General features: G+C 56.5%; 1 protein-coding gene across 1 annotated transcript in view; it reads right to left on the bottom strand.

The window, feature by feature from the left end:
• The window catches only part of JPH2 (junctophilin 2), a 29,306-nt gene that overhangs the window by 4,323 nt on the left and 9,987 nt on the right, over positions 1–14,996 (bottom strand). Inside the window, exons 3-4 of the mRNA XM_084537740.1 lie at positions 4,948–5,066; positions 622–1,406 (exon numbers count right to left, since the gene is read on the bottom strand). Of these exons, the coding sequence (XP_084393866.1) occupies positions 622–1,406; positions 4,948–5,066 (904 nt within the window). The remainder of the gene's footprint in view (positions 1–621; positions 1,407–4,947; positions 5,067–14,996) is intronic.

The following is a 14,996-nucleotide window of genomic DNA, read 5'->3' as shown; positions in this document are numbered from 1 at the left end:
AAAAGAGAAAAATGTAATTAAAAATGTCTGTTTTCCTCAAATTTTGGAATTGCAGATTTATCTCACTGCATCCACCATGGAAACCCTCATGGCTGGGGACAGAGGAAGGACAGGAGGAAATGTCCTTCTGCAGCCTCCCAGATCCCAAGGGACTCTCCAGACTGAGCAGTGTGGGAAAAGTTTCCTAAGGTATTTGTAAGGTCCCTGAGGCCCCAGGCAGCTGGGCTGGAGGCTGGGCGGCCCCAGGGCTGACCCCAAACTCTCTGGGCTGTGTGAGGCCAGGGGCTGGAGACCAGCCTTTTCCTGCACCTTCCCAAACAAAATGCATGTCCCAAAACACATTTAAAGCCCATCTTGAGCAAAACCCTGGGGGGTGGAAAGGTGGTGGGAGAGGTAAAAATGGAGAATTTCCTCCAAAAAGCTTCAGAACCCCAAAAGAAGCCCCAAGGAGGAGCACTGCAGCCCTGAGACCACAGTCTCTGGGCCCTTCGGGTAACCTGGGGAGAGAATAAGCAGGGGGAAAAAAAAAAACAACAACGCAATTCCTGTGACAGAAAAGGCAACAGAGCTGCTGCTATCCCTGGAGTGTTTCGCCTTGCCCCAAAATGTGCCACACATCACCTCGTCGCACTCCTCTGCATCCGGCGGCAGCGGGGCCGGGCTCCGCTTGGCCCCCGCCTTGTGCTCCGTCCTCCCTGGTGCCCGGCCCTCAGTCTTTCTGTCAGCGGGCTCGTTCCTGCCCGCCACCCTGCGCTCGGGGCTGGGGCGCTGTTTCGCCTCCTTGGGCCGTGGCTGGGCCTCCTTCAGCCGTGGCTGCTCTGCCTTGGCCTCCGCTCGCGGCGCCGGCTTCTCCTCCGGCTCCCGTGGTGGGACCGGGGTGCCCCCGTGACGCTGGGGCTCCCCCCGGCTCTCCGGGGAGGGTGGCCTGTGGTGCTCGGGGAACGGCTCCTCCTCATAGTCTGTGGTGGGGGAGACCGAGGAGGTCCTGACGGCGTAGCTGTGGTAGCCCTTGAAGAGCTCGACGTCGGGCTCGCGCGCCATGCGCTGCAGCGGCCCGATCTCCATCTGCTCTGCCGGCCTCCCCGCGCCCCGCGAGGCCGGCCTGGCCTCGCCATCGGCGGCCCCGCCGCCCGCCTCGCCCCAGCTGCCCGGCCGCAGGCCTCCGTCCTGCCGGGCGGCCGCCTTGGCCCGCTTGGCCTCCGGCGGGGTGGCGGCGGGGCTGGGGGCCGGGCTGTGGCGGCGGCGGGGGGCCGCGTCCTCCTCGTGCAGCTGGGGGCTCTCGGGGGGCGTGGGGGGCGGCGGGGCACCCTCGGGCCGTGGCGGCGGCGCCGCCTCCTCCATGTTGATGGTGTGCTCCGTGTTCTCTATGATCTCCTGCAGCAGCCTCCGCTTCTGGTACTCGGGGCCTGCGGAGAGAGGGGTTGGTGGGAGAGGGTCCGGGGGGGCCGCGGAGGCTGGGGCAGGGGCTCAGCGAGGCCCTGGCGCCATGCACCTCTGCCACCTGGATGGAGAGCAAAGCACCCCAGCCCAAACACAGAGATCTCAGCACCCTGTTGTCACCTGCCCCCCCAAAACAACTCCGGCTGCCTCAAGCTATATTTTTATCGCTGCGAATTCATCCTGTGCTTTTCTCCAGGGCAGGACAAGCTCCCAAGTGAGGGGAGTGAGGCTGCATTTTTCCACTGCCTGCCTGAGCCTGTTTCCAGAAGGGATTCCCTGTGGTGGTGGATGCCCGCCCTGCACTGTCCTGCAGGGAGGAGCAGGCCTGCAGCTCCAGCTGCGTCAAGAACCAGTGAAAGTCTGCAGCCCAGCTTTTTGTGGTTTGGAGCCACGCAGAAGGATTATCCTGGGCCTTAAGGGGATCAAGCTCCCATCCAAGCTTTGGTTTGTTTGTTTTTTGTTTTGTTTTGTTTTGTTTTTTCCCATCTGGGAAATTTCAGTATGGCTAATAGTGTGAACACTTAGAAAGTTATACACGGAGGTGCTCTGCTTCCTCAGGAAAGGCAGGTACCCCCAGATGATCTATATTTTATCCCTCTCTTTGGGAAAAGCATATTTTTCATGCGTGGAGCAGGGCTGGCTGTGAGAGCCAGTCCTCTAGGCACTGACCCGGGCACCAGCAAAATCACCCGGGACTATCACACAAGGTCACTCAGGGCTTCGGGTTTCATTCTGGCCTCATCTCCCATGCTGACTTGTCAGCTCTTAGCAACGTTGCCGTCACTTCAATTATTCGTGTATCATTAAATCTTTACTTCTTGTTAACCCTGGGTCATGTCTGCAGAGCAAATCACTGCTCAGCTAGGGTCTGAGGAAATCAGCCAGAGCCTGACACTGAGGGCAGCCCATCACACTGGGCTGCTGGCAGAGCAAAATCCAGCAGGGACTGACCAGGAAAGTTTTTCTGAACAACAGCCGTGCACAGTGCCCTGCACAGTGGGACCTGTGCAGGGACAGGGGTCGCTGTGCATCCCCGCAATGCCCAGAGCAAATGAGAATAACATGAGCCTGCTCATTATGGGCATCGTGGGGTCACAAAGCAGCATGTCCGAGAGCAAAGCACCTGGGTTTGGAAATGGCATTGTCCCCATTCTGCTGAATCCAAGTAATGCTGAGGGGTGCAGACATAGAGGGCTTGGTGCGTGCTCCTGAACAGCACAGACCCTGGAGCTGCACTGTCCCCAGCTGCCTCACAGTTCCTCCTTGTGTCTCCTCCACCCCAAGGACTAACACAGACTTGAGCCTGGTCTGGAAATTGGAGCTTGGTACTTCATCCCCTCTAATAAATCAGTGGTGTGATTTGCATGCTGCTAACTCCTGCCCACTCAGGGCAATGACTCTGCTCTGAGGGGGCAGTGGGGAGAGAGGGCATTGCTTTTAGCTGCTCTGCCCTGCCTGCACGCTCCCGTCAATCAGCAGGCAACCCATTCAGGGCCGTTTATTTCTGGCCACAAATGGATTATTTGGAAGCCTTTTCAACAGTTGTTCAGACTCCTCAGAATAGCCTGCCTGCAGCCCTGGCTCCTTGCTATCTCCTGGTGCTTTCTTCTCCTCCTGAATAATTCACACCAAAAGCCCCGGCTGCCTGGAGGGCACTGCACAGCCCAGTCCTCCTCCCCTCCCCAGCCTCTGCTTCTGCCTCACCTCCTTCACCTCCCAGCACATTTCAGCAAGGACATTCATTGGCTTTCATCCCTCCCCTCTAAGCTGTTAGGCTGATATTCGAAATGAAACCCAGGGCTAAATACTTAGTAAAGACGTGAGGGTTGCTGAGCAGGACTGTCCCATCCCAAACACAGGAATAGCAGGGAGAAATGCAGCTGCCAAACACTGCTAGGCTCTCCTGGCTGGGAGGTCAGATGTCACAAGTTCTAGCAAAATCCCAGGGTGGATTTCTGCCTTTTTGCTCCCGGATGGTGCTGCCTTGCAAGAAGAGACATCTCCCCTTGTTGTGCTCTGATTACAAAGTGAATGTAAAGATTATAAAGGATCATAGAAGATAAATGTGCACCAGCCTCATACACGGCCACAGAATGAGGCCAGGACCAAGTAAAGGCACACATATGGGCAGTGAGAGCATTCAGGCACCTGAGGAGCCAGGAGCAGAGGACAGGCTGCTTCAGGCATTTTGCAGAGCCAGTTTCATTTGTCTCATTCAATTGCCACGGGTGGAAAAAGTAATCTAGCCAGATGTCAAAAACCTCCCAACAGGAATTCCAGTTTCCTTTGCCTCCGGGCTATAAATACGCCAGTGTGCAAAGGGTGAATGCGGATCTGTGACTGGCAGCTGAGGGGCTTATGCCAGGATCAAGTGACGTGTAGCTATTGTTAAGTGAAGTGTCACACGCTGGCTCGTGCCCGTGCCCAGGAGCTGCGGTGGTTCCCAGCTCCAAGCCGGCTCTGAGAGCCCAGCGGTGCGGCGGGGAGGAAGGGGCAGCCCTTGCAGAGCTGCATCTCCCCAGGGCGAGGTGGGCATCCAGGGAATTTCGGCAGATCTGTCAATGTGGTTGCTTCCCCAGCCAAACGCCGGGTGTGTGCTGTTCCCTGCTCCTGGGCTGGGGTGTAGTTCTGTGACCTGGAGGCACTGAAGGCAAAGCAGTAGTGGGCAGCACGGTTTGCTGAGCAGGAGTCACAGCGTTTGGCTCCTGTCCCCAGTTTTGCCACTGTGATGGCTGTGGGACGCTTGTTCCAGGTAACAAAACCAGATAATAAGAAAGATAAAATAAAAATGTAGGCATTTGGATCCCTGTTTTCTGCTCTGTTATTACCTTCCCTCTCCAGAAAGGGAAGCTTTCCAAGAAGAACACTGCTCTGCCTAGCTTGGTCTAGGGAAAGGTAATGGCATTCACAGTGCTGCTTCGTTACACTTCTATCCACTGGTCCCCAGTGCTTGGTCGCAAAGAAGGAACCTCCTGAGTGTTTTCTCAGCCAAATAATTAGCTGTGATGCTATCAAATAAATAGGAAATAAGGGAAGTAGTACTTTGCATTATCAACTTTCTTACAGGATATTACAGCCGCTAATTAGCCAAGGCTGATGGTACGCTGGTGCAGTGTGGGGTCCCACAGGATACTGGCTATGAGTCAACGTGCAAAGCTGTTCCAAGAAAAAGCCACAGTGGCTCGAGGGACGCATCTGCAGGAGCTCTGCAGGCAGACCTGAGCTTGCTGCCTGCCCTACCAGGTGCTGGGAGGGCTTCAGGGTGGGGAGGAACACACAGGGAAGCTGAGGGGCTGTGGGTTTTTCCGTATTGTAACGTTTCACAGCAGGTAAAACAGCAGTGCAAAAGAGCAAATCACCCCCATGAAGGGGCTGGCTGAACCTGTGTGACAGAGGATTTAGGATAGACAGGAGAGCAGCGTGCTGAGCTATAAAGCGGCTGAAACTTTTGAACAGATTCCCCAAAGAAAGTGCAAAATCCCTCTTAGAAGATGCCTCTGGTCTTACCTGGCTGGTAGAAGTCTGGGGAGAGCTCCCTGGCCATCATCCTGGCTATGCCCGACTCGTTGTTAGCTGCCTGAGCTGCCTGCTCAGACCCTTCAGCCTTGGCCTTGGCATGAGCTGTCCTGCAGAGGGAAGAGGAGATGGCAGTGAGCATCGTCTGAGCCGACGACAGCCTGGCTCAAGCAGCAGACTCCAGCCAGCAGCAGAATCAAATCAGCTCCTGCACTCAAGGAGCAAAGACCAGAGACAGCCAGGCTGGATGGGGCTTTGGACAACCTGGTCTAGAGGTGTCTGAGTTGGAATTAGGTGATCTTTAGATCTTTACAAGGTCCCTTCCAACCCAAACTGCTCTATGATTCTCGACAAGTAAGGGGCACAAAAGTTTAAGGCTAAGGTGTGACAGTTGCACTTAGCCGTGCAAGCAAAGGAGGCAGGGATATTTGCAAACAGGGCAGGTGCATTTGCAGACAGGAGCATGTTTAGGTGTTGCAGCAAGGCAGCAGGTGTTGCCAACAGGACTGCCACCGTGCTGCACTGCACAGAAATCCTGGCTCAGAGGAATGCCTAAAGCACCTTTCCAGGGGTCTTTGGGGTGCACAGGAGTAACAAAGCGATGGCTGAGCACCGCTGCACTGCCACTGGCCCGGAGCGAGCTACTGCACCTCTCCAGCAGCAGCACACTGCACATGTTTTACACCAAATCTCTATCTGAACTCTCCAGCAAACAAATCCAGCCCATCCAAGGGCTCCTTTGCTTGCAGCAGCCCAGGAGCTGCTCTCACCGGGGCACAAGCGCCAGGGAAGGCAGAGCCATTGCGTTCCTTGCAGCCTGGCTCCCTGAGTCCTCTCTGCTCCTTCCCGGCATGTCTCCTCCTTGCTCCCTAAAGCTATCTGAGCTATTTCGCTGGCCGGCTGTCGTATTCCTCACATGCCTCGTGCTCAGGGCCCTGTGATCTTTACGCTAAAAGCAGGGCTAGCTTTGCAGCCCAGCTGCTCGCAGTCTGGGAGGGAGCTGACTTCAAACAGCAAGACAGCACCTTCAAAATACGGGAGGGCAAAGCACCGTGTGCTCAGCTGCTCCGCTCCACCCGCAGCTTGAGGAGACTTTGCTTTCCCCGTGCTCTCAGTAACGCTTCCCAAGGCTCCCTGGGTCTCCCCTGCTGCACGTAACAGAGCACACGCTGACTGCATCAGTGCAAACCTGCGTATTTTGGTGTAGACACACTGTTAGCAGCCCTCAAACACTAACTCACCAACTCTTTCTGAATTTAATAAGGTCATACGATGGCTGTCGAGCTATTTAATGGCACCCAGCGACCATTTTCAGACGCGGATTGGAAGTTCTCATCCCCGCAGTGAAAACGCTCGAGAGGAATTTTTGGACTGCTGCGATGAGTCACGGTGCCCGGGTTAGTCCTTTTGCACTATGGAGATGCAGCACGCGGACAAGACTTGTGTTACTCTGAACACTCGATGGGTGCAATGAAAAGGTGCTGGGAAGGCCACTCTGAGAAGCTCAGAAAGGCACAAGGTGCACGCTCACGTACATGCGTACAGGCACACGCCATTTCGGGTGGCTGTGGGGAAGGAATTAAACACAGGGCACGAATCCCAACTGATAGAGGCAGCGGTGTGACTTGACGGGGAGCTGAAAACACCGCTCAGGGGCCTGAGATAGAGCGGAGGGCGCAGAGCTGCTGCGCCTGGGACCGCGTCTCTCTGGGATGCCATCCCCGTGCCACAGACGTGGCTCACCCCCGGGCTGCACTCACACATTATCTCCCGCTTTCTCTGCGGGCTGAGCTGCCTGGGATTGCTGTCATTCTTGGTCTTTTAATCCAGAATTATTGCAGCTCCTGAAACATCCAGAGAGGCTACGTGATGAGGCAGAAAACAGCAATTTTAAGCCACGGCTCGCATGCAGGAGGTCTGAAGCAGCTCTGAACAGAGACAGCACCTCCTTTTTTGGTAGCATATAATCAGCATGATTAATTCCACCGTGGTCTGGCAGGGGCTGTGGGGACGGTTCTGTGCTTTCCGTGCCTGGGGATCAGAGGGGGCTCGGCACGCCTCACCAAGCACAAGCCTGCACGACGCCAGCCCCAGGAACAGGCTCGCCAAGTAGGGAGCCCAGCTCGTCACCCCGGCAGGATCTGCCCCGACCCTTGCCTTTGTCCTGCTGCTCTGGGAGGATGGGATTCACCATACAGGGATAAAATCCTCCTTTTCAGCCGCCTGCTGAGCGGGCTGAGGCTTTCCTGGCCACTTGTCAGCCCCCGCAGGGAATGGAGCAGTGCCTGGCAAGCAGAGGGAACCCTTCCGCAGGCCAAGAGGCGGTGAGGCCAGGGAAGACCCCGCGTTGCAGGAGCTGCTGTGATGATGCTGCAGGTGCCGAGCCACGCTGGGAGTCAGCACGGGGCCAAGCCTGGCAGGCTCTGCAATGAGCCCTCCTGCACACCCTGCAGCAGAGCCAGGAGCCGCTGCCAGCCCTGGGCTGTGGGGGCAGGTACCCAACTTTGGCATCCCTGGGGACGCAAGCTTCACGGCAGCTTCACTCTCCAAGACATACCTGACCTCTGCTCTCGTCCCCTGCTTGCAAAGCTGCCCAGGAGCGCTTGATTTGTGGGGACTGAGGCCAATGCAGCTGCAGCTTCAGGTCTGGCACCTCCAGCACACTGCACGTTGTGTCCCAGGAGAGGCAGTGGTGCAAGAGGGCTGCTGCCACGGGGCCCAGAGCTGGCCCCGACAGGGATGCTGACACCCTGTGCTCGGTCCTGCTGCTGCCGAGATCATTTAGTACAGCGGCAGCTGGGTGGTGAACGCCTGGGACATGGAGACACTGCTCAGCAATTTGAGTTCAGCTCCCCAGGCACACATCCCTGGGGCACGAAGGCAGAGCACTCAGGGCCATCCGAAAATCCCTGCTGAGGGTTCAGTAATGTCGTGACAAAGCACAGCCTGAAGGGAAGGGCCCAGCCATAACAATAACATCTAGCTCTCACAGAGTACTTCTGAATTTTGTATTCACTCACGTGGCTGGCAGCGCCAGCTCGATGCAGAGCAAAACTTGGTCCCAGCAGCAAAGCAGCAGACAAACAACAGGCGGCCAGGAAGAGCCCAGGGCACACAACCAGCAACAAAAACCTCTCCCGGCCCGCAGCCCGGGGTCTGCAGCGGTAAAAGAAAGCTGAGACAGGTCTAAGGGTGATCTTTAAACATTACACATGATACAAATATGAGGAAAAGTATCTTCTGAGGTTAAAATATGGTAAAAAACAAAGCAAAACAAAATACAACAAAACCAAACCCAAAAAACAGAATCAGCTTTTTCAAAAAGCAAATTGCTGGATTTTTATTATATGCATACAAAGTTGACACTTTCTAGGTAGCACTGTTTTACTGCCCTGCTGTGCTGCCAGCTTGTAGCCCTAAAGCTCTTCTGCAGAAAACAGCCCACGCAAACACCAGCAGAGGAGGAAGGTTGGTGATGGAGGGGATCAGGGAGAATTTTATGGCCCCCAGCAGCAGGATTCAGAGGCCCCTTTCCACAGCAATGCTGGAAAATGAACCGTGAGCATTAAACGTGCCCAAGTGGGGACAAGAACCACAAGGAGGGACTTTCAGAAACCAGTGCTGGTACTCCCCACCTGAGGTGAGGCAGCACGGAGCAGGGACAAGCGTTCCCTGGTGCCACCCGGAGCCATCTCAGGGCTCGCTGTGACTGCTGTGGGGCCGCTGCCTGCCCGCACAAGGATGCAGGAGGGTTAAACGCGGCAGCTGCTCCGCTTGCTCCCTTGGCACAGCTCTAATGCTCTAATCGTTTTTGTGTTAGCGTGTGGACAGAGCACCGCTGCCGTCCCTCCTGGCCCCGGCCCAGGAGCACTGCCCAGTTCGTTCCTCTGCCTGCTACCGAAATCCCCCACGGACACACGAGCCACAGCTGAGCGCAGCACTAACAGGTGAGACCCGAAGCCCAGGCGGCAAAGCTCATCTCTTCGGGCAGTTTATGGGGTTTTGCACATCCACAATGGATTACCCTGGAAACGAGATTGGAATTAGTGCAGAGTGCTGCAAATAGCAGATGGGGCTGGGGCACCTACAGGTGCGGCGGTGACCTTGCGGCTACCAACAGGGCAAGAGCTCAGCCCTGTGCCCCAGCTACTGCACGTCCGTGTATCAACAAGACGAGCCCATCCGGCACCATCCTTCCCTACCCGGGGTCTCCCTCTTCCCATTGATCCAGCAAACCCTTACGGGAAGGACCAGCTGAACACCTTCTACTTGTCACTCTCAAGATCATAATCCACCCCAAAAAAACCCAACCCCAACCCAAAAACATGGCCAAATGTAATTCACCAGTTCTAGGAAAGGAGGCTTTTGCTACACTCCACTCTCCTGGAAGCTGGTGTTTCCCTCCCCAGCCAAACCCTGCTTCAGCATCCAGCGGGGATCACTCAGAGAGATCCCTGAGCACTGCTGCCCCGGCAGGGGGGGCACAGCAGCATGCTGGGGGCGTGCAAAGGCTGGGTGGTGGGTCAGGGCCCTCAAGCCAGGTCCCATTTGTTGTGCAGGGCTTGTAGTGCTGACGTAGGGCAAATCCAGCACGCTCCACGGTCACACTCGGGGCATTTGGTCCTTCTGGAGGAATCTCAGATACTGGTCCGTCTTGGCAGGGATGCTCGCGGCACTCGGGAGGGATATGGGGAAAGCTGCAAACATGATCTTGCTGATGACAACGTGGTCCCTTCTGTGCTCACGTGGTGAGGGGGCAGGACACACAGACCCGAGCAGGACAGATGCTTGCTGGCTCTGTTTTCCACACCACCATTGCACATGTGCCACCTCTCTGTCTGCACCATCCTTTTCTTCATGCATAGCCCCAGCCTGTCCCCTTTGTGCCTCTCTCTCCACCTCCACGCACACGCAGACACCAGCAAACCTCTGCTACCCTCATCTGCCTGTAACCACCCCACGGGACTGAAAACCCCTTTTTGGTTCATCTCTTGAGCCCTCCTTCCCTGCCCACAGTTACCTGACTGCATGTCCTGCTCTCAGGCCAGCTGTATAGCCCCCTGCCCTATTGCTCTGTTGGCTCCATCACTCATGTGCACAAACCCACTCGGTTTAAACTCCGACATCCCCGGGGCTGAGTCTGTGCTGGTTTATTTTATGGACTGCGGGGTGTGATCTACAATGTGCATAAAGCAACACAAGCTGCCTCCTACAAGAAACACCCCCACACAGCTTTCAAGGAAATCCCAGAAGAGAAAGCATCCTGGCCTCGCGGAACAACCCTGCCGCCCGTCTCCTTCCTGGCAGCCAGCTCCTGAGATGCCCTGGGACTGCCACTCGCCGTACAGCAGTGGTGGCACCGGGTACCTGGGTGGATAAACGGCACCTCTCCTCCTTCCTACAGCACTAGGAGCACCGACAGCCTCCTGGGGCAGAAGAGCATCCTCCCCTGCTCTCAGCTTTAGGGGTGCCTGGCAGAGCTCGCTGCGACCCAACGAGCTCAGCGAGCATGAGCCTTTCTGATTACTTGGTGGATTTTTAAAATGCCGAAATGTTATCCTCAGCCCTAAATAGCTCAAAGCCACTTGCATCTTTCACCAAAGGATACTTCCCCTCAGAACAGCTAAAGTGACATTAATCTCCCAGCAGACAGACCTGCAGCTGTCTGCAAGACAATGACAGCCTACAGAGCCCGGCCCTGCAGCAAGAGCATCGCAGGGGCATTTCTGGGGAAAAACAGGAGATTTGCAGCTGCCAGCTGGACACCCGGGGTGTTTTTTGGTCTGTCCTTCTCCATCCTGCCTGGGCAGAGCCAGGTGTGGAGCTGGCTGAGCCAGAGGAGTGGGCTGACCCAAGGGAACAGCAGGGCTCGCTTGCTTCGAGGAAGCCCAGCCCAAGCCCGGAGCTCTGCCAAACAGGTGGCATTCACAGTCTGAGCGGGTTTTACCTGGCTGCCAGCCCTGGACTGGGTCAGAAAGTGGGCATTCTCTCTATCAGGCTGTTGTTTTTTTCAGTGAGAAGTTTTAACAACTTGTAATTTGAATGTTTTTCCGGATTTCAGCAACCCAAACCAAGAAAGCGAGGAAATACATGTACGGTTTCTGTTCTGGAAGTCCTTTTCCCCAGCCAAAAAAATAAAAGCAGGATTATTATTATTATTATTTTGGTAAGGAAATGAAAGCAGGCAGATTTCTTAAAATATTGTCTTTGGTTAGAAGCCCAATTATTTGTTAAATCTAACCTAAGGCAGAAGCATTTTTCTACGAGCACATGGGTCTCTCAAGCTGATGTCCACAGGTTGGAGCCCAGAAGAAACACGGGACCGAGCCATGAGCTGGGACGGCTCCTGCACGTCTGCTGCGGCCACGAGGGGCTGGGACGCCGGGTGGCAGCAGGTTCTGCAGGAGCAAAACTACAAAAACTCGTACGCAGAAGACGAAAGGGCTCTGGCTCAGCACCAGCATAAGCTGAAAAAACGCACCAGGAGGAGGGAGCGTTTCTCTATGTCTGGCTTCATATTTAAATGGGACAGTTTACTTCAATATTTTTTATTTTTCGAGATAAGCCTGTTTCACATTCCACAGAAATGACGATAACCCTTGAGCAAAGCCTGATTGAAAGCGATGATCTGAAAGCCTGGCACCCTGCCGGCTGATTTCAAGCATGTGGAGGGGACTCGAGTCCTTCCCGCTCCGCGCAGGAGCGCATCAATCGGGCATGAAGCTGCCATTTTCCAGTCGTTTTGCAGATTAAAGCCTCACTTCACTTCTCCCTCTTCTGTGTTTGTAAGCCATTGAGATAAGGATTTCCCACAAGGGCAGGCCAAGCAGCCCATTAATCCCAATTAAGCCCATTTCCCTGCCTGGCCTGCTCCCCGGTCCGTAGCCATCCCCAGCTCTGCTCTTGCTCAGGGTCCCAGCAAGTCCCGGCGGTGCTGGTCCCGAATCCAAATCCCACTGGAAGCCCTGCAGAAAGCCCTCTGCCACCAGCAGATGCTTTCTCCTGGGAGCTACTGGAAGCGCACGTTCCCTCTTACCCTACTAGGGCATGACCGAGCCTCGGGAAATTCGTGCAAGGCGGGTGGAAAATAGATAAAGCAGCGCGCACCCCGCTCTGAAGCCGATGCATCTCAGCACAATAAGCAGGCCTGGCCAAAAATGTGTCAGTGCTCCGGCTGCAGCCAGCTGCGGCTGGAGAGGAGGCCTCTGTGGGGAAGGGATGAAGCGAAGGTGAAGGCATCGCACGGCTGCTCGCTCCCCAGCACCCAACGCCCTGCGCACAGGTCTTCTTCCATGGGGACAGTGCCCTGGTGCCACTGTTCGGGGCAGCCCACATGAAAAGCAGAAAAAATGAAAAGCAGCAAAAGCGAGCCCCAGACACCCCGCTGCCTCCCCATTACAGGAGCTGGACGTCCCCCAGCTCCACCATGCAAAAGACAGAGAGTCCCCAAAGTCCTGGTTTGGGGTGTGGGGACAGCCTGGGGCAGTGCTCGGCGTGGTCAAACCACGTGCTTGGGAACCGGGAGCATCTCCGACAGCATCACCTCCAGCAGGCACACGGGACAGAGGAGTTAATTAAGACAACTGTTTGTGTTAACTGAGGATGAACTAAACACGCCACCCTCTACACAGACGCAGTGAGCACGAGGAGGAGCACCAGCAGCATCCCCTCGCTGCCGCCCCAGCTCCCAGCACCTTTCCTTTAACGCCTGCCAAGGTGCCAGGCTGAGCACCAACGCTCAGCAGGGAAGGTTCAGCTGCTCTCCTGCTTGCCAGCCTCAACCCTGGAGGCCTGGGAAGGCCTCCCCCGGCCTCCTGACATGCCCAATGCCTGGATCCGAGCCTGCCAGCCTCAGGGATGCCGAGCTGGGCAGCTGCGGCGGCACAGCTGAAGCCCTGGGCACACAGCGTGCACCCCACGGGCACGGGGCTGCACCATGGGCACGGGGCTGCACCGCCGGCACGGAGGACACGGGGACTGCCGGCCTCCCTGGAGGCACAGACCTCGAGGCAGCACAGGAGGCAGGGCAGCACTGTGCCCAACAAAGCACCCGATGGCTGCGAGCGTGCGGCCGAGCTGCGGCGGCGGGGGCTGCCGGCGGCTCCCAGCTGTCGCGCGGGGCAGCGCTGATAAGCCCCTGCTCTGCCTTCCCTTATTTAGGCAGGGCGCTGCGCCGGCTGCAGCAATGCCCGCGCGTCACTTGCACCCTCCTGCCCTGTCCCCCCCGCAGCCGCCCGGCCGGGCTGGAAGCGCTGGGAGCGCAGGAGAGACTGGGCAGGGTGGCTTCGGGAAGCGATTCAGGAGCCGTGCCCTGAAACCCAGCCATTGAGGCTTCGGTACCCAAGCAGCAGGATTGCAGGACCTCTGAGCATTTAGAAAAATACCCACGACGTATTCCTCTCTAGGTGTATTCTCCAGTCATAACACATTCAGCCTCAGGGCCAGCATATGAACAGGTGAAGCACAGCGGCAGTCTTTGTCCCTCACCCCTTCCCTTCCCGCTGGTGCTATGACACGCAGCAGATATATTTTAGGTGCTGTTAGCAGGACGTACGCCCGTCAAACTGCTAGAGCCTGGCCAGATCCATGCCTTCCTGGAAGCACGGCAAGTGCCTGCACTGGGTTTGGTCCAAGGTAGCGGGAAGCACAGCTCCTGCACAGGGGGATCTCGGCAGGCACTGCTGCACGGGCACAGAAGTGGGATTGACACTGATGCTGTCCCCCAAAAGCCCCAGCAAGAAGTAAAGCTGCTCCTGTGAGCTGGGCAGCTCCTGGGCATACAGCTTCAGCAATCAAACTCCAAAGCACAGCCAGCTGTTCTATTCAACCTGCTATTCAATCCAACCCCCCATCTCCCACTCCCTGTTTTCGGAGGCTTTGTCCCACCCTCTCTGATATTTTTTGGAATGAGCCAGATTTCCAAGCAGGCGGCTTGGGAGGGACCTGGGCAGGGCAGGACAGCAGCAGACTGGGAAGAACCAGGCAGAAAACCCAAATCAAGCGGGCAGCGGGGCTGGAGGTGCCAACCAGCCCCGTCCCTGCTGCTCTCAGGCGTTCCCAGCAGAGCTCAGTGCCTGGCTTCATTCAGGATCCTGCCCGCGCATCCCCAGCGCGGCCGCGTGCCTGAGATTCCTACGGCGCCACCGGTGGAGGCAGCCCCAGAGCTCAGGCTTGTTTTCCTCCAGATTTCTGTCTTAAAGAGCCTTTTATGGTGCAAGAGAGCGAATTCTGCTCTCCTACTGACACTGCACTCCCCAGCAGTGGAAGGCTGGAGAGCACCTTAGCTGAGCCCTGCAAGGGCCCCCCCACATGCCGGCAGCAAACAGAAATCAAACATCGGTGCGCAGCAGCAGAGGCACACGGAGCACCCCCTGGGAATTATTCTGTAGTGATCATCGCACACAGACACGTGTCATGTCCTCCCCAAAAGGGGATTTGTACGGTCTCAAAGGTGTAAGGTACAGAGCACCCTGCAGGAAGCAATACAAGGTCTAGAAAACTTCACCTCGTAGCTGCGAGCTAAGGAGATGCTAGCGATAGTGCCGCCCTTGTGTAAACTGCAGTGGTTTGTTTTCACAATCTGCAGGCAATTCTTCTCTGCTGCGGGTGTAGAAACCGAGGCAAGGTTCAAGGCCAAAGAGAAAGCTGGTGCTGGAGCTGGGATTTCACCTCAGGACCCTTTCTGGGCAAAATGAGGTCTGTTTGCTCTTGATCCCAAACCTGAGCTGAACAGGGAAGGAAAGAGGAGCTCTGCACAGAGCAGCACAACCCCGGCATTGAGGCAGACGGAAAGGGTGAGGTGCAGCCTACAGCAGGGAGGAGACAAGTCCCCGCTCCGCAGCAGGTCTGGGGACGTGCTCCTCGTGGGATCCCGGGGCTGCCAGGGGAGCGCTGCGCCCTCTGCCCCGCACAGCAGCCGTGCTGCCAGGAGCTCTGCGAGGGGAGGGCGTCCCGGAGTGCTGCAACCTCTGATTTCCTCCAGCTCCGAGGTTCCCTTAATAGGAAATTATCTCCCAGCTGCGCCGGGAGGGATGCGGTCC

Source organism: Aythya ferina (genome assembly GCF_964211825.1).
Source record: "Aythya ferina genome assembly, chromosome: 16".
In the NCBI taxonomy this organism is placed as follows: domain Eukaryota; kingdom Metazoa; phylum Chordata; class Aves; order Anseriformes; family Anatidae; genus Aythya; species Aythya ferina.
Note: the sequence above shows the minus strand (reverse complement) of the source record. Positions and strands in the feature narration are given on the sequence as shown.